This window comes from Parus major, chromosome 3 (assembly GCF_001522545.3).
Source record: "Parus major isolate Abel chromosome 3, Parus_major1.1, whole genome shotgun sequence".
In the NCBI taxonomy this organism is placed as follows: Eukaryota; Metazoa; Chordata; class Aves; order Passeriformes; family Paridae; genus Parus; species Parus major.
Genome location: NC_031770.1, coordinates 46,195,632 through 46,215,393, shown reverse-complemented (window position 1 = coordinate 46,215,393; position 19,762 = coordinate 46,195,632). Strand labels below are relative to the sequence as shown.

Sequence of the window (19,762 nt, the reverse complement as noted above, 5' to 3'; positions counted from 1 at the left end):
CAAATTATTCCATGTGCATTTGGTCACAGTTCTAATGGAACCTGTCAGGTTCTCTTGGAGGTTTAGTGACTCACAGCTGTTGCAAATTCAAGGCATTTAGTCTATCACTCCTCTTTTTTGAATAAGTAAAAAATATGAAATTTTAGGGAAAAAATCAATTCACAACGAAATAGCAATTATTTGCTTTTTTTCTTTTTTTTTTTTTTATTCTTCAGGCTTAATTTTGCATATTTGTGAAAATGTAAGAGGCTTACGAGAATTACAGACATAAAATAGGAAGAATTAGTAATTTTTACTCATTTTCTCTAGTGAACTTTTGCTGATAGTTAGATTCAGTAGTATCTGTAACATATCAGACTTTTTCTTACACCTAAATGCATATTAAAAAAAGAAATCTGCTCAAAGGAGAGAAAGAATAAAATTTAGAAAGTGCCAGTCACAGTCTTTAGGAGGTTTGGACAAATTAGAAGACAAAAAGTCAACTGCATCTATATAGTTGCAACAGTGTGTTGTTTGAGCATTGTATTTTTTTGTGCGTGTGCCTTTCTCTCAAATGAGTTAAAAATGGAGGACTGCAGAATATTGGTAAGTTATAGAGAACACAGTAAATAACTGATAATGCAGCATGAGTTAAAGAGCACTTGACCATGTGATCTTCCAATTATACTAAATGAGACTAGTTTTCTCTGTATTCAAAGTAAATTCTTAAATTCTGTTGCTGCGAAGGACAAGTTTTGAAAATACAACATAGTTTGAGTAGCCTTCCAGGTAAAGTAATGTATTAAAAAGTCTCCTATGAAATTAGAGCAATCTTGGGGGTTGGGGTAAGTCAATTAATTACTGCCTTTAAAAGTGTAAGATACTTCTCTGGATAAATGCTGCAGTTCTTTAGATAGTCATCACTTCCTTATCTATCCTGTGTTACAGTAAGATGAGCTAGCCGTTTACTTCTGCTGTGTCAAAGCTGTTTCATTGTTGTTCCCCAGCATTTTTAAGAAAGTACAAGTCTTTCCTTATTAAATTTACTTGTTAATCAGCTAACAAGTCAGTCTGAACAACATTTCCTTCCTAATGATACTTTCTTATCACTTAAAAGTAAATTGAGAGAGGCCTCTCTATGTTCTGTCTCTGCTGCTCTGTTCTGAACATGAGCCATTTCCCCTGGCTCATTTCCCTCTTCTCTCCCAAACCCACAGTAATGCTAAAAAGCACATAGTGCACAGAAAGTAACTGCAGTCATATATAATATTTTTCACATATTGAAAATTTTCCTATGATTTTCTCTTTAGAGTCTCTTGCCTACTTATTTTACTTGCTAAGCTTCAAATTCCTCTATGAAAATTTGAGTAGTCCAGGAATTTTCTCTCTCATTTGTCTTTCTGTACCCTTTACCATAGAATGACTGCTTGGAAGGAGAACTGTGTGGAGAATGCATTAGATATTTTCTTTGCCCAAATACACAGGAAGGATTTCCTTGGCAACAGTTTATTAGTAAGCAATTTGTGTTTGAGAAATACTGACCCCTATTGCTTACCTGAACTCTGCTGGAGCACTGCATGTTCTCAGCATCTCTGGAAATCAATCCATATCTATGAGTCAATAGCTTGGGGCAAAACTGGTAGCAGAGAAGCATTTTTGATAAAAATCGCTATATATATTTATATATGTATATATATAATATATTTGTTAAAATTCATGCCATGAGAATTTACAAAGAATGTGTGAATAGTTTCTGGAGAGCTTTGCCATTCTATAATCTCAAATCTTGATTCTCGGTTCCCATTTTTTCAATAGCTAGTGTCAGAATATGTCAGCAATGACTCCTGCAAGCAATTCTTCTAAGTCCTTAATACAGATCCCTCTGTTAAGGACCTATCTCTCAAAATTTTCTGGATTTCTAGGTGGAGAAAGGAATAGACTTTTCCTACCAGAACTCAAGTAACATACTAAACTAGGACTGGGTTGTGACTCCTTTAGTGAATGACTTGCCTTTAGGAAGCTACATATACAGAATGTATTGACTAAAATCTTGGTGACAAGACTAAGTGAGGAGCACAGTCCACCAAGAGTAACAGCCTCTCAAAAAAATGTGACTGGTGTCAGTGCTTGCTATGCATAGTATTTGATCTGGGTAGAACCAAATCAAATGAGCTTTAGGAAAGACCCTTATATTAGCAGATAGGTGGAAGAGGTGACCTACAGTATTTTTTTCCCACTCTGAATTCATGTACCATTATATATTTCTCTGCAGAGATCCATTATTCACTCATTAGAAGATACCTCTGCCATATAAATGATGAAATGAAAGTCTCACTTCAAACAAACATGGCCTGAATTTTGTTCTGATCCTTGCTAATTCTGCATTGACAAATCACTGCGATGAGGGCTCTGTAACCAGGAGGCATTTCCTGAAAATGCTTTCAAGTCATCTCACCAATTTAGAGTTTGTGCTTACCTTTTACCTTATGGAAAGTTATTCTTTCCCTAAAAGTATAACTTATTCCCATAATATGAGGAGCATGGAAAATGTGTTTGGCACATTTGTATGTATGCACAAGTGTATGTAAGCACATGTGTATGCACACACAAGAAAGGGTAACTGATCTAAGTACATATTTCTGCAGTTCTGTTTTAAAAGCATTGATAATGTGCATCCAGGTCCCCTATAAATAAAAATAAAATTTCTTATCAGAATTCCAACATTCATAAACAAAACTTGGAGTTTTCTGAATTGCTTTCAAGTTACTATCTTGAGTTAACTAAATGGGTTTCATAGAATATTGTGAGTTGGGAGGGAATCACAGGGAACGTTGGAGTCTAGCTCCTGGCCCTCCACAGGGCACCCCAAGAATCACACCACATGCCTGAGAGTATTGTTCAAACACTGCTTGAACTCTGACAGTCTTGGTGCTGTTCCAGTACCTAACAGCCCCTGGGTGAAGAACCTTTTCCTGATATCCAACCTAAACCTCCCCTGTTACAACTTCAGGCCTTGTCACTGGTCACTACAGAGAGGAGATCAGTGCCTGCCCCTCCTCTTCCCCTGACAATTACGCTGCAGACTGCAATGAGATCTCCCCTAAGTCTTCTCTTTCCTAGGCTGAAAAGCCCCTCCTCATATGACTTCCCCTCATCCTGTCACCAGGAGAGACCCAGATTAGAAAGGTATGGAGGAATGCTCTACTTTCATGCCTTTTCCTGCACTGTCCCTGGAGCTGTAGGCTTTCTAACTCTCTGAAAATTTAACCATTATTGCAAATTGAAAGCATGATGATAATATCAAGAAGCATGAAATTATTCAGTGGATATAACTTTAAATTGTATTTTACAATTGAACATTCTCCATCTGATCCTATAGTTCACGTAACTTGGGTGACCTTTCTGCCATACTTGTTTTTGTCAGCCTGCAGGATTTTCCAAGGCCATCATCATCTGGGGACTTCTTTATGTTGAAGATGAATTTATCTTTTTCTAATTCTTGTTCTTTTTGGAAGTTTGAAATTTGGTTTCTTTCTTGACCTTTGTTTTTGTAAGAAGGTCCTCTGCTTGTGTAAACTTATCATCAAATTGCTTTACTGAGTGTTATAGGAAAGGACAGGATCAAAGAGCAGAGAAGGGGAGAAGTTTTTCATAACTTCAGGTTTTGACAATTTGGCAGTTTAACGTCCATAAACCTGAGCATGGTCTTCCTTCTAACTTAATGTTATTAGCATTTACTTTAGAGTGTGGTTCTTTCATAGATACTCAAGGCTCTGTGGTGACCCATTTTTAAGACCAAGTGAAACTCAATAGCTGTTGCTAAGGGCAATTTTTTTTCTATTGACTAAGGGCAGAGGTGACCTAAAGATGGTATGAAATAGCCCTAGAAATCCCAATGTTTAAATAAAAGGGTTAATTTCATGTTTTACATCCTGCAGTCATGTTTTGTGCCAATTCTCCTGTAAATCTCTGTCTGAAGCAGGCACTTGCATGTAGAGGAAGAACTGTCTTCCCGCAGGAAACTTTGAAACCCTTAGACTTTGCGGTATTTGCTATTTTCTTTGCTCTTCAGATACAGACTAGGCTTATACACTCTGACTCTAAAAACAGAATTTTGACTCAGGGAGTGCATAAATTTAACCTGGCTTCAGTGGAGATAACAAGCTTTCACTGAAAGTGCACTCACTGTCTGGATTGAATCAAGCTGAGACGCTGCTGGTGCTGGCACAATTGTGGAAGGAGTTTGTGTACATGGTGGCGGGCGTGTAGGTGCCATGGTCTGTGGTCTTCAGAGGCCCAGTTAACTTACACTGAATTTAGCTGTGGCCTTTGCTCCATTGTGGCAAAAGGGAAGATTTAGCTGCTGTTTAGCAACAATATAAAACTCCCCACTGTGGGTTTTTGGTGAAAGTTCTGGGTTTGGTTTGTCATGGTTTTTTTGAGTGTGTATACTATAATGTGTATTCAGTCCAGTTTCTTGAGTCTAGAATGAAACCTGTCATAATCTCTATGATCTTATCTAAAGAAAAGCTCCAGAGGTTTCTTAGGAGCTTTCAAGTGGAAGTGAACAGTCAAGAATAGGAAACACATGTAGCTAACTGTGAAAATGTTTTTTTTGGGGAGGTGGTTTAACAGTTTAAAAACTTGCAGGGAGGAAAATACAGGCATCCTCTCTATGCAACTTTGGCTTTGTAGTCTCACTTGAAACTGTCAGATTGCACAAATTTTGTGAATGCCTGAAAAGAATTTTCAATATTAGCAGGCTGTATTTACTGCGCAGCTACTGAAATGTGTTTCAGTACTGGTTTGTTGTTCAAATACCCATTTATAAACATCACTGACCATCTTTCATTATGAAATGTTACAAATTAATATGGCCTTTAAAATTATTGGCGAATCTGTTCTCTCATGGTAATCAGTCACTTCTAAAGCACAAGCTATAGCATCTAATATATAATTCACTTTAGTAGAGGCAATTATGTTGATTGCAAAATCCATCAGAATACATTGGCTCTAAAAATAAGAGTGTATATGGCAGTCCATATTTAGCAAATTGAGGTTATTAATCAGACTCTGTTCCTTGCATATCATTCATCCCCATGGTAAGCATTTTTCAGCATCCTTGTCAGGGAGTGGCAGTCAAAGGAAGGTAGGCAAGAACTGAGGTTGACAACAGTGCAGGCAGGAGCAAGGCAGCAGCATGGGTAGGCTCCAGGGCTGTTTGAGATGTATCTACAACACAGCTCAAGCCTGTGGCAGGGGGAGAAGCTAGGCTTGAGCAAAGCTCCTGGGCACAGGCTTGCTGGGTGGAATTACAGCTTCTTGGTGTACTGAGGGCCCTGAGCAGGACCTCTGTTGGATAGATAAATAGGGAACTATATACAGAAATAGAGAGCTTTAGTTGGAGATCCTTCCTACAGGCTGTACTGCTTGTGAAACTGTAAAAGCACTGTCAACACATGAGATTGGAAAAGCAGACACCATAATTCACTGAAATTCTGGGAGATCCTGACTCTGCTTTGAGAGGAAAATTGATTGACATCCTCAAAGTCCAACTACTGGACAAGTACAGTTATTCATTTGTGATTTAGTGCAGAAAAGGAGCCTGTGAAAGGTGGCAGTATCCATATTTCAAATCTCATTGTCCTAAAAGTCAGAAGAACAAAGCCTCATTACTCTATATCTTCAAATAATCTGGCTGAAAATAAGGGTGATTTTCACATTCATGCTACTGAATTTTGTACAGATAAACCAAATAATATATTAGAGAGAGTGTAAACTGGGGAACACAAATTCCTGAGCTGCTGCCAGCTTTTTGTGCCAGTACAGTTAGCTCTTAAATAGAGGCTCAAACATGTACTTTTATAAGGATGTAATTGTTAACACATAGCAGTAAATTGAGTCAGAGTAGGAATGTCCTCCAGCACTTTTTTTCTACGCTAGTGGATATTCTGTACTTCCCACAATAGTAATTCTTCCTTGGGCCTATTCTGCCTTATTGACAGTGGCACATAGAAACATTTCTGTCATAAGGAATCCAAGCCACAGGTGTTATAACCATTAGGCTTCTCTGAAGGGGAAGGGATCTGGATATTTCAGTTTAAAAAAAAAGATCTGAGAGATAAATATGATTTTTTGAGTCTTGGCCAAGTTATGCTCATAATGAAAACCAAACATCTTTATATGGAGTCTTTACTCTGGATTGGGAGCAAAGAGGGTCATTAAAAGAACCCTGCAGGGAAAATAACTGCAGTAGAGTTACACAGTGAAGACACAGTATTAAATTAATAATGTGTCAAGCTAATTTGTCTCCTGGTGACTGGTGCTTTTTTCTCCAGTGTTGAAATCTCTGTTGTCTGAAGGTACTTTTTTTGATGAAACCTATCCTGACAGAAAGATGAGCAGTCAGTTATCACTGAACCAAGAATTTTTGTAGGGGGTAGCACAAAATATAATCCCAAAATCTGCCCACAATGGGACTCAAGAGAGAGCTAAACTAACTAAAAGTGCCTGTACTGGGACTATAAGAATGTGGTTTAAAAGTCTTGATCAAGTGCAGGAATAGGTAGCTTTTTATGTTTCTCTTCAGGCAATATTAAATTGCTAGACAAATTTTGACCCCTGGAATTCTCAGAACTGTCTACACCACATTTATATAAAGTGTGTATTTTATTGCTATTATTTACAAGGGGTTTAGGAATTTTTTTTTTTCTCTTGACTGATAAAATAACTAGTTTTGAAGGAAAAGAGGAAAAGGTTTCAAAGTAAAAGAAGCTAAACTGCAATGACTGTCTCTTTCCTCAAGAATCTCTTACCAATGTACTGATTGTGAGTGCAACCTAGGTACAAAGGTCCAAAATTCATCCCCTCATCTTTTTGTGACATTTCAGCATGCATGCCAATGCATTAGTCTAAGTGTAAAATAATTTTAAAATTCATGAAAGGTATAGAAACTACCTGTCTGCTGGGCATGACATGGATATATATCTGTCTTTGTAGATTTTGTAGACACAGAAACTGCTTTGGAACCAGAGGGTATATGGGGGGACAGGGAATAGAGAAAGAGACCATGGCTTCTTATGAGAGTGGAAAGATATGGAAAGAGTGGAAAGAGAGTGAAATATTATGAAAGAAAATAGACCAAATAACACACTAAAACAATGCATTAAAATAGAACTTCATTTTACATCAAGGAACACCTTTAATTGGAGGTAGAAGTGCTTGTAATCTATTCAACTAAAAGAACATTCACTGGAGTGGGTTTGTATGTATTTGCAGGTGTCTTGTCAGGAATAAATATTTCCATGGAATCTTAAATTATATTTAGGTTGACCACCTTAATGCTCAAAGCTATATCTAAAATGAGCACCTACTTCTTCCTAGTTAGGAAGAATTAAGTTCCTGTGTGAAGTTATTTCCCAGAGAGGCTTTGCTCCTATAGTAGACCTGCTGGCAGTCGGAGCAGGAACATTCCTAAGCACAGCCAGTAACTGTGGGCTCTTTTTGCTGACTGTAGAGACAACATATAAGTTAAGGTTTTATTACCTACACTGATCAAAAGATTCATCCATCTCACATGAGCAGTGCTCTGAAGTAATGAAATGGGTAAATATTGCACAATTAGGAATTGTGCTGCACTCGTCTGACTGGTGGGGGAAGCTGTAAAATATTCAGAGTCTGGAAAGTATTTGTTGCTAAATAAAGTCTATTGAAAATGTACTTCAGCATTTTATTACCAAAGATTCTCTTCTGTCTGAATGAAGTGGAAGAAGGACAGGTCTTCTGAAGGATTTATTGATTGAGAAAATGAATGAAAGAATTGTTTTTTTCTCATATGCAATAGATGACACTTTTTTTTCCCCCCCACTTTTTGGTCTCACATTATTTTCTTGTTTAAGTATTGGTTGTAGCAGACTAATCTGTATGAGACATGAATTTTATCTGGAATTATATTTTAGCTGAAATCCTCTTAGGCTGAAAGTTTGTGTTTTCTAAATATAGAGTAAAAATAAATAAAAACATGTATTCATGTTCTTAAAAACCTGTTTGACTAATACAGCAGCAGCTCCTGCTAAAACTCTCATACCTTATTATTTATACACAGTTTGAAAAATGTCTTTGCCATTTTTCTTTAATGTGCTAGTTCCCTGGCCATTAAAAAACCCTGACCTCAGGTACCTCATGAATTTTGCACATGATGTCTGTTGCATAAAGCAGATTTTATTATTATTTAATGAACCTCTGTATCTGATCCATCATTTCAGTTACAATACTGGTAGCATTGATCCCACATTTAAAGCTTTCTAGAACAAAGGGAGAAATCAAACCAAAAAAGCTAGCTTTAAATCAGACATGATGCTTTTATTTCTGCTCTGCCATGTTTGTGAGATAGTAGTAAATTCTGTGTTATTTTATTCTGTTCCAGCTGTTTACCTCTGCAAGCGGACAATGCAAAACAAAGCAAGACTAGAACTAGCAGACTATGAAGCTGTAAGTACCTGGCAAAAACCACAAATTTCTCTGCTGGGCCTAGTAAGCCCATGAAATAATGTTGAGCATGAGAACTATGGGCATTATGTGTGAAAAGCTATTAGTTATCCAGTTCTTCCAGCTTGTGTGTCTAACACTGCTCAGTAGTCTTAAATGATGTTTGAGACACGATAGTGAAGGCTAAGTGGACAAATGTTGAGATTACAGCCCATCTCTAATCTTACTCTGTTCAGATCCTCATGCCAGGATCACAAATACCTTCACAAATCCCAGCTACACCATGAGTGTTTGGAAGCAGTTGTTCTCAACACCATTTAAGGTTTGAGCAAAGGATCCCTGAGAATATTTCCAAAAGCCCTTGGTAGATGTGGAAATGTAAATCTCATTCTTTATAAGTGATGCTGACACTTGAGCCTTTTCCCATCAGCTAGATGAGAGGCAAAGAGGGTCAGACTAGAGGCATGCCTACTCCCTGACAGTTGTGCTGTGCCTTGGGCAAGGTAAGACAATTGGGACCAAGAAGAGCCTGAAAAGGAGGGAGTTGGATTAGCTGATGAGGATAGCATTAGATAAGGAGAGAGATGTCTTGAATTCTGACTTGAATTCCCCAAAACGTTCCTGAATTTTTCATGAGCATGTAAACATAAAATTCCCGAACAGCCTTGTCTCTGTGCTGAAAGCTGTCCAGCTGTGCTGCTGTGACCTGAGAGCAGGATAGTCAGCCAGACCTCTCAACACACCAGATACTCCAGCCACAGCACCATGCTGAGACACTGTATTGCTTCTTCTGGCACAAGCTTGTTTTTCAGTGTACTGCACTGTGGGATATGCATAATTTTATACTCACATGCCTTAGAAAACTCCCCTTCAGTGTACAATCCATGAGAGCCTTTTCTAGTATTGACAAGATCTCTAGAAAGTCTGCTCTTCTCTTTCTGTAGTCTTTATTTTTGGTAAACATGGCACAGAGATACATTTGCAATGCATAGAAATATAGTAAAATCAACACATTTTTGTTAAGAAGACTGCATACTGCTGCTGTTTAAGGTGGGAAGAGATTTAAAAAGGAGACGGTGTTGGAGACAGTGAAAATGTTCCATCATCAGTGGAAGAAAGAATTTTGTAATTATTTTATAAAATTTCTTCCTGTTGTTATTAGTTGGCTGTAGAATAGATCCATTTCCTGTACACTATTGAAAAATTATACTCTGTATTTTTAAAAAAGAAGATATCTGTGGAGGTTTGACTATTCTACCAAAAATGGCAGCCAACACTGTTCAGTGGAAACCATTTGCATAGATGACAGATGAGGAATTTTCACATGGATCATCCAGTATGGAGATAACTGCTGTTATTTTTCATTATTACATACCTTCAAAACAAGGATGTTTCTGTGTACTATTTTAAAATTGCTAAGATAGCACACAGTATATAAAAATGTTTCAGAAATCCCATGTTCTGCTGAAGGATGCATCTACCCTTTTTATCAGAGTTTCAAAACTAAAATAGTCAAGGCGTTCAAAAGTATTGCATCCCATTTGGTGTCAAGAAAAAACTTTATATCAGATAAGTAAGGTCCATTTACACTGACACCACTATCATGACTTGTATTACATCATGATGAGGGTGAGGAGAGGAGGGAAAGATAAAGACAGAAGCTATTAAAAAGTAACCTGCAATCTAACCCACTAAAATTGTGATGTATTTTCAGGAGAGTTTGGCCAGGCTACAGCGAGCTTTTGCTCGGAAATGGGAGTTTATTTTTATGCAAGCTGAAGCACAAGCAAAGTAAGTTCCTTTGGAGATGAGCAGTTTTCTTTTTGCATGCTTTTTGAAGGGGGTGGGGGGAAAGGGGTTGGACACATTTTATGTTTAAAATTACTGTCCTCAATGCTGTTTATTTTAAATATCCTATTACATTGACAGGGTTGACAAGAAGAGAGACAAGATAGAGAGGAAGATTCTTGACAGTCAGGAGCGAGCATTTTGGGATGTGCATCGTCCAGTGGTGAGTGCTGGTGGGGCTGCTGGGTCCATGAGCAGGATTGCTGATAAATGTCAGCTTCTGTGGAGCTTTGGGGTAGCCTGGAGACAAGAAAAGAGCAGTAGGGCAAGGGGTTAGGGCTTGATTCCCTCTTTTAAGGATCTAGAGTTTATATGAATCTGATATTGTAGACTTCAGGTGTGTGTGCATCCAAAAGTTCATGATTTTTAGTGAATAGACGTGTTGTGCCTGGTTTCTTGAATCAGAAGGTACCTGTCTTTGACTATTATCATCTCAAAGGTTTCCTGGGGTATGAGTCACACAAACGAAATTATCAGCGTAACTAAAAATACCCTTAAATAATTCTGACTATTTTTCTTTTTTAGTCTGCTTTTTTGCTTGCTAAGCCTTTAAACTTCACTCTAGTTACATTTCCAAGCTATTTTTGAAGTACATAAAGGTATTGGCTTTCAGCTATGGGAGTCACACACTGTCTAAACAAGATTTTTCAGAGTTCTTTGTCAAAGTCCATCTGAAACAAAACTTTAAAAAATAAAGTTTCTTACATACTCAACTGTATTTGAGTGCTAGACTTGTGAAAAAGAATGTCAATTGTTATAATAATTCCAATTAAACTGTACTTTTTTTTTTTTGTTACTACAGATCAATATTGGTTCCCCTTACCTAGAGTTAAGCTTTCCTTTTCTGTTTATGCAGTTTGGTATCATTACCAATGAAGTCACACATGAACAGTATCTTCTGCTCTGACACTGGGGAAAGCTACTTTTAGTGGGGGAAATAAAATTAGGTGATGACATGTGTGGAAAAGTAGAATACAATGAGAAAGTTTAAATAAAAAATAATAAACTTGAACATGGTCAATAGTATCAGTATTGATGTGAAAGATTCCAACCACAGGAAATAGATGCAAAAAGACTGAGACATTATTGTCTAATCACTGACATCAAGGAAGGAGAACAGAAAGCAATTTTCCATCTGATGTAGATTGGAGCTACACAGGGAATAAACACAAAGTATCTGTGGACCTGAGACCTGTGAAGGTGCAGAGAGCTTTTATATTTGCTGCAGAAATGGATCTAAAGGTTTTGAATCTGAGAATGTTATTTTCAGGTTTGGAAGAGATGAATTGTGGAAACATCAAGAGAGTCAAAGGGACCAGGACAAGAGGAAATTGAATCTGATTAAGAGCTTTGTCTGAACTGTGGATAAATCTGCCTGGTCCAGCAGATGTTTTTAATCTCACTGTAAACATACCTAGGAAATATCAGAGGCAAAAGACTGGCTTACAGTCAGCAATGTCAGCTTCTGGTTTTAGAAGATATAAATGGAAGAATGGAGAGGTTCATACTTTGGCTACACTGCTACTATCAAGAGTCATTGAAATAATATTTTTGAAAACACCATCATGAATTGACTGTCACAGTAAAAGCAAGAAGCCGCTTTTGAAAAGAGCAAAACATAAAACACAAACAGACTGAAAAGGGGAGGGTGATGGTAAAGCTAAATACAATTTGTAATAGATTTTCAAGCTGCCCAAAGGCCTCCCAAAAACTTATGAATGACTGCTGAATTGCTGGACAGCTAAATTTTTAAAATAGTTTTTTAAGGTAGTGTTTGGATGAGAATCTGTGTATAATGCTTATTTTTATTTACAGTGTTTCGCCTTCTGATAAAAGTTCAGAGGCTAGGGGCAGTGACAACATGGTTTGAAATCCACCCCAATGTAATTTTTTTTTTTTTACTGAAAATGAGTTTTGAGGGTCAAATGTTTCATTATTTTTCATTGGTTGGTTGGTTGGTTGGTTGGTTGAAGGTGAGTAAATAAATATTTTTTCAGGGTATTCTTGCAGGTATTCTTAGTTGCATTATTGCTTTATTTGTTACCTACCCAGCTACAGTACTGATACAGAAGATTTACACATGAAATATAAACTATGAATATTAAATTTCCATTGTATTTTGACTTTAAGTTGACAAAAGGAGCAGAAGAGGGAAGCAAGCCATCATTCCTAAAGAACAGGGCAGCAATGCACTACAGGAATGTGGGACATGAGAACAGCTGTATGGCAGTGGAGCCAGGAAAATGGTGATGCAGAAAAAGAGGTTGATTAGGTATCAGAAACATCACTGTGACTCACAGGTTTAAAATAAAGGAAATGAACTAAGGTTGGGCATGTAAAGAGGATTTGCCTCAAAAACCACCGTTGTTTCTTGGGTCCCAAGTTGGAGGCAACCCTGCAGGTGGTTACAGAAGTTCTAGAAGATTTGTGCTGCAGTCTGAGGAACAGACAAATTCTTGAAAGTCATCATGACTGTTACTTTTGATTGGCTGGCCCATAATTTTTTTCTAGGTCTTCCAACTGAGATGATGTTTGGAGATGAGGCAGACGAATTGGATTTGGAAAGTTTTATTCAAATAATCATCTATTCCTCAATTTTCTTCTGAGAGACAGTTTAGAGAACAGCTTTATTATCTCACTGTTTGGTTTCCATTACAATTTTTATTTAATTGTTGTTTCCCTGTGGGGGTATTTTGGGTTCTTGGGGAGTGAGAGTGGGGGCTGTTGTGTGTATTTCAGGAGTGCAATCTCAGTCACTTCTGTAAATCCCAGTTTCTGATTTATGTAGAAATATCTTAGATTGCAGTTAAAAAGAGTATGGCTGAACTTCTTGTAGATAACTGCAGCTTGCAGAGACATTCCCAAACAAGTTTTAATTTCACTTGTTCAGATACCAGCCATAGTAAAAGCCAAGTGTCAAGGAGAGCTGTAAAAACTCCCTTGCAATCCTGAGCAGCAGGCTGAGAATAAAATCTATGCTGTTATTTCTAAGGTAGAGCCAGTATCTGACATAGGTCTGAGATTAGTATTATTCACATATAGTGATGCATGTCTCTTTTTGATGACAGAGTAAACTTATCTTAAAAACCTTTCTCTTCTTTTCACCTGCTTAGAAAGAGTATTATTTTCATAATTTTGAAACTTCTGTTGATAACAGACTGTGGAAATAAGCAAAAATTGGTTAGGAGGATTAAGGTGTTAGTTAAAAACAATAATAAATCAAGCTAAATTGGGGAAGTGAGTTACTTCCAGGAGAAAGAAATTGAGGAGCTGCTTTTATTCAAAAAGAAATGTTGCACTCCTCATTGAAATCTTTGAAAGAGAACTTGTTTCGGCTTTCCTGAATTATTATCTCTTTTTAAACCCCATAATCTTACACTTGTTAAAAAGGGACAAATGGGTACTAAAGCAGTAAATCCCTTAAAATATTCTCAAACTCACGCTGAGTTCAGTCAGAGCTGTGGCTTGCTGAAAAATTAACTCTTTCAGATAACGAGCAAGACAAATGATGTCTTGCTGCTACAAATTATTCACTTTTCTTCCTGAGATAGTACATTCATGCAATAAAAAAGGCCTTTTGGATACTTGCTGCGATTCAGACTAATTCAGAAGATAATGGGAGAGGTATCCTTTTCTTCTGAAAGTCACCTGTATACTTTGTAACTGTAAAAACTTGAAAAAGCATTTGGTTTTCTCTAAGGCCTCTCTGACCTTTGCCATCAGTCTGTGCTGGTTGTGTTACAGTCACATTTAGCAGGTTTCTGTGCAGTTGCTTTTAAAATAAAGATGGGAAATATGCAACAGATGTACTAGAAAACTGCATTGGTGTGTGTCCCTCTCCAAAGTTTAAACACTGCCTATGGTTTAGTCATAGTGTGATTTGATAAAGCATGAGCATGAGTCAAAGTATGAGCCAGTTCTTCCATTCTGCCTTTTATAACTTGGTTAAACCCAATCCACAGGACTTCTATTCCCATTTCTGGACTATGGTGATTATTTTGGCTCTTTGGGAAAAAAATGGATATAAAATATTGATAAAGGTCAGACTTAATGATCTTCAAGGTCTGTTGCAGCTTAGATGATTCTATGATTTTATAAAAAACAACAGCAGTATTTGTGTGATTTAATACAGGACAGCAAAGTATCTGGGGTGAGTATGTCTAGTAAGGACAAGCAGTAAGATTAAAAGCAAGGGTGGGTTTATGATAATTCACTGTTGTTGTAAAATTCAGAAATCTGTATAATTTCTGGATTTGGGTGTTCCTTGCCATTGTTTCCTAGTACCAAACTAGGGAAACAGTATTCTTCAAATATTTAAAGCTTTGTCACATGTTCCACACCTTCTGCTTCTCTCTCTTTTTATGTGACTCTATGTCCATTAATTTAATTTTCTCTGCTTGTTTTTTAAATTGTATTTTATGTGGTCTGAACATGACCCTTGACATCTGACCTGGCAGGTAACATTACCAGGTGTCGTGGGCCAGGCAAGGGGTTCTTTTGTATTTTAACATTTATTTCATCTTGTCCTTCAAGATCAGCCTCAGAGAGTTTTCAAAACAGTGAATTTCCCTAGGATAAGATGGTGCATGCCTGCATTTCACACTCAGTACTGGTCTTTTCTGGGCCAGTCACTTGTTTAGCCAGAGAACCCTTCTCTCTACTTTTTCATAATATTTTCTGAATATTTTTAAACAGCTTCAGAAGGCAAATGTGAATCATGCCATCCAACTTCTCTAGTGATATATAGACACATAATTCTCATGTCTTCTTTTGCACCTGTTTGACCATATATCCTTACAAGCAGACAGGGAATGCAGCCAAAACAGAAATTGTCATTCTCAGATAATTGCCCTTCTAGTAATGAAACAAAGTCTCGTGCAATGTTTTAATTTCAAAAAATGGTTATAATGTTTGTGATCCATACTTGCATGTAATTGAGGCACATATTTATAAACCTTCTAGCAGGCCTGCTAAGACCTTTGTAGAAGATTTTGTGCTCACATTATTTAGCATTTTATTTAGTCTAATACTTAGTAAAGGTGGGGCAGATGGGGAAAAAGAAGCCAAGTTTCTTGCAACAGTGTAACAAAATGAATTTTTGGAAGTTAAAATTAAGAGGTCACAAGTTGTGAAAGAGTTAATTGATGAGATGGTGTAAGGACACCAAAAAAAAATTGATATGACAATATGGTTTTGAGTAAGACCCAGTTTTGTGCGGAGCTAGGAAAGTAAACTGAAGAAGTATAAGGAATTTTTTTTATAAATGCAATGTTTCTGCATTGATCTTTGTATCTGTGGGAATTAAATTTGCTGCTTTAATCCAAAGCATTTTGTCAAAGATCTTATAAGTCAAAAGGCATATAATCAACTTCTAAATGTCACCTATATTTGATATCAGCATTTTCAGAGATGTGTTAGACTGTTCTGTTGCCACTTATTTTCAAGTGAGTATCCTAAATTTCTTCTGTACAGAGACTGTAAAGCAGCAGTTTCCTGCCTTTCAGGGTAAAAAAAAAAAAAAAAAATACAGAGAAAGCAATAATGAATCTAATTATTTAGCAAAGGGGCAAAAAAACAGATAAATTTAACAGGTTTCCTTGTGCAATAGTGTCACAAATACTGGAATCTTCACATACACAAAAATCATTTTAATACAGCCTTAAGTAAAATTCATACTACTGATATACCACTTGAATAAATACAATGGATCTAATTTCTGTGCAACAATTGCTGGTTCTGAAAACCAGAAACTGCAGTCACTACAAATCTGAAATGGTATATCATAAATTAAAACTAATTAGAAATTAAATCAACTTGCAAGAAGAATTAAGCATAGAACTTCAATGCAGTAGTATTTTTTTGGGTACAGCTTCTTTAATTTCATATTACTTGTCTCGAGAATTAAATTTTAACACAATTTTCTTATGCATTTTGCATATTATGTAATTCTGTGACACACAGACTAATTTAAAAAAAAAACAACAAACAGTGATCAAATCTTGTTTTCTTAAGGTGGAAGCTCAGCTCTCAACAATATCTGTCCTTAAACAACCAAGTATGTGAGAACATGACCGCCGTCATGGTTCAAGATGTTCTGTCTCCTATGGATACCTTTTATGGCTTCATTTATTAGTATTATATTCCTTGAAAAATTTTCTGTGTCTCTCTCCTGTTTCAAACAGGTCTTTCATTTGCACAGCCAGTGGAATTCCTTGTGTGTCTGATACTACTTAAGAAAGAGATCTGAACTCTAGTTTAAGAAGACAAATAACTATAAAGTGGAAATTGATGCAGTGTATGCTTCTTTATTTTGGAAAGATGCTAAAAGTCTTTGAAATTTAAAGCAATCCTAAAGTGTATACTACATGAGACTTCACATCTCTTAGTTTGAAAATTGTGAGTTTTACTTTGCAGAGAACATAATTAAAGTTTGATCAAACTTATTGATCAACTCTCTCTCCTTTATCTGATGATGTTTGAACCTCATTTGTCTTGTCCAAATAAGAGAAACAGCTCATAGTTGAACTTTTATCTGTTAATTGCACACCTTTCTATGTCCTGATTAGGTCCATTTCAGAACAGTGGAACTACTGTTATTTTGGTAGTAGTCAGTGATCTCCCAATCAATCCTTGCATAAAGGATGTACTAATTTTACTAATGGGTCCAGTGGCAAGTTTTCTGTCCTCCATGTGGGGATCTCTACAGTATGTTTGACTTATGCAAAATTCATGATTTTTCCATCAATATATTTCTAGTGTATGACCCAATGAGGCTTATTGCTCATTCATTTTAGTTTAACAAGTAAGTCTGTAACTTTTTATTATTTTTCTCTGTTCTTTAATGAGTCAAAATGAAATTAGCTATTGAGGAAGTATTGAGCATTTAAATTCATTTTATGCTATCTGCGTAATTCTCTACTAAAACCTTCAACACAAGAGAACACTTAATCCTAACAAGGTTTTTATTAATTCCTATGAATTAAGACAATCTCTTCCTTTGAAGGAAGAAGCTCAATAAGATTTTACATTGAACATTCTGTGGTCTGAAATATCAGTCCAATAAATGAATAAGAAAAAATTGAAAGCTTTTATTTACTCAATTAAAAGCCAGTAGGTTTTACATTAATATCAGCTGATAGCTGGTTTTAGCTGTTAAGCTGTGTACAACTAATTTGCTTCCATTCTCCTACTTGATTGTAGATCACTATTTTCAGCTGTATTTGCAGCATATTACAGATCTATTGCATGTTTTAAAAATAGATTTGTATTAAGAAATATGAACAAATTTGAGGTTATTCTACACAAGTCCAGTTCCAAGTTGTATTCCTTTACTTTAGTGTCACGCTGAATCCATACATTGCAGTTATTAACCTATCCCGAGTTCCAAAAAAGATAGCATTTAGAAGCATAATACATACATAATGAAAAGACTGTTGATATTGAAAATATCTAAGGATACAGCAAGCAGGTTTTAATAACTTTGCCCTGATTATCTGACAAATTTATGAGGCCTCTAGAAATAAAATATGAATCCTGCTTGTACAGAATCTATTGAGAGCAATCTTGGGATTTACTCCCTAAAAATTGTGTTTCATAGGGGGTAATTGAAAGATACAGCTGTACTTCTGAGAGGAGGCAATTTCTTACAGACAAGAGTCTGTAGAAAAAGCTAGTAACATAATGAGCTAATTTTAGAAGTTTGGCCTGGAGTTGTAGAGAGGTGAAGTCTTGATAGGAGCTCTTTCCAAAGCAGCCATCAAACTTACACGCTTACTACAATTTACGTTTGTGGTTACCATGGCTATTGGACTGTATTCCAAATATTAGTCTCTCTGTGTTTGCTTCTCATTAGAGCTATAATGCAAGTGGGACCTCCACAAAAGCACTGTGATTTAACAGAAGGTGTTGGAAGTCCGGTCACACTGCATGTTTGTCAGTCACACAACTGGATCAAAAGGACACATTTTCAGAGATAGTTGTGCTAAAATTAATTGTGCAGAAGCTTGGACTATGGTACCACTACAAGTAGTATGGTAATTTCATTTTATACTACTGTATGTGTGTATGAAAATCTAAGTGCTATAACGTTATATAATACAATCATTAAGTAGCTAGACCCATCCAATTTAGTTTAGAGTTTGTAGTTATGGGATTGTACTGCATAATGAAAAAATAAAATCCACCGCTTGTTTCAGAATACTTAAACTCAGAATAATATTTTCCCTCTTTCTTCCGACATCTGCTGATTTACTGAGATCTTGTTACTAAAGGTGTTGTTCACACACTTGCCTTCTCAGAGTTATTTTCACAGAACTGCTGAACCAAATGGAAATACTAATTAAAACATACACTTTTAGGGAGGATCATAATAGGGATTCAGATTAGGTATGCCTAGTTGATTGTAAATTAACCCCATTATTAAGTTCTGCAGTTTTAAGTAACAGCACCTTTTTCTACTAAAAAGGAAGTGGTTCCTGTAGCCCAGTCCCTGTGATCACTGGTTTGTCTTTGCTGCCTTGGGTGGTATAACAGGGGCTGGTGAGATCTCCCCTAGCAGCACTATCAGTGCATGGTCCTATGTATTTGCAGGTTCTGGCAGCTATGGCTTCTGGGTCTATTTTTTTCATCACTTAATTGAGGTTCATTGATCTCTAATTATAAAGTGAGCTACATTTTAAAAACATTTGTTTGCTGAAATTTTTATCTGATTTTGAAATTTTGTCCTTTGACTGCGCCTTAAGATAACAGCCATTTTTCCAAATCCTATTAAAAGACCTGACCACTTGTACTCATTATGTTTGGAATGTTCCTCTGAGACTTCCTATTGCACCAGCAAAGGTTTTGATAATGCAGCTCTTCCACTGGAAAAGCCTCTTTATTTGTTGATTCTGAAGTGTGTAAAATGAGGTAAAATCCCAGAATACAGTGATAATCATTTAAACCTCACCTTTTCCTTGTAAGCTCTAGTGGGTTCTGCACACTCGAATAACTTCCATCTCAGTGAAATGAAAAATTGGTGCAGTTCAGAAGAATGTAGCCTGTGTTTTTCTTTATGAGAGCCTCAGTTTTAGCCATTACTGACAACTTATTCAGTATAGGATTTTAATGTCTCCTTTGATGCTAGACTGTGTAAGAGAAAAAAACAATCTTATCCACATTAGCAAAGTCAAACTGGGTATTTTTCCAACTAGTAACTCCTTTGATTTTTTTTTCAGCTGAGTACCACTGATTTTTTTTTCCTCATTCCTTTATTTTGTAATCTTCCATTTTATAATCTACTCCCCTTGATTTTTAACTGTGCACTGTTCAGATAGCTGCACAAGTAATCTGGAATAGAAAGCCTACAAATAAAATGAACTCTGCTGTTCTGCTTTTCACTCACTGCCTAATTAGCTTCTTTTCTATACTTTAGAAAGTGATATGAATAGTTACTGTTGAGGGCTAGAAG

The 19,762-nt window shown here is 36.5% G+C and overlaps 1 protein-coding gene across 10 annotated transcripts in view; it reads left to right on the top strand.

The window, feature by feature from the left end:
• The window catches only part of RGS7 (regulator of G protein signaling 7), a 232,732-nt gene that overhangs the window by 165,188 nt on the left and 47,782 nt on the right, over positions 1–19,762 (top strand). For all 10 annotated transcript variants that reach the window (XM_015621722.1, XM_015621730.3, XM_015621726.3 and 7 more), the window contains exons 7-9: positions 8,405–8,469; positions 10,181–10,257; positions 10,396–10,477. In XM_015621722.1, the coding sequence (XP_015477208.1) occupies positions 8,405–8,469; positions 10,181–10,257; positions 10,396–10,477 (224 nt within the window). The remainder of the gene's footprint in view (positions 1–8,404; positions 8,470–10,180; positions 10,258–10,395; positions 10,478–19,762) is intronic.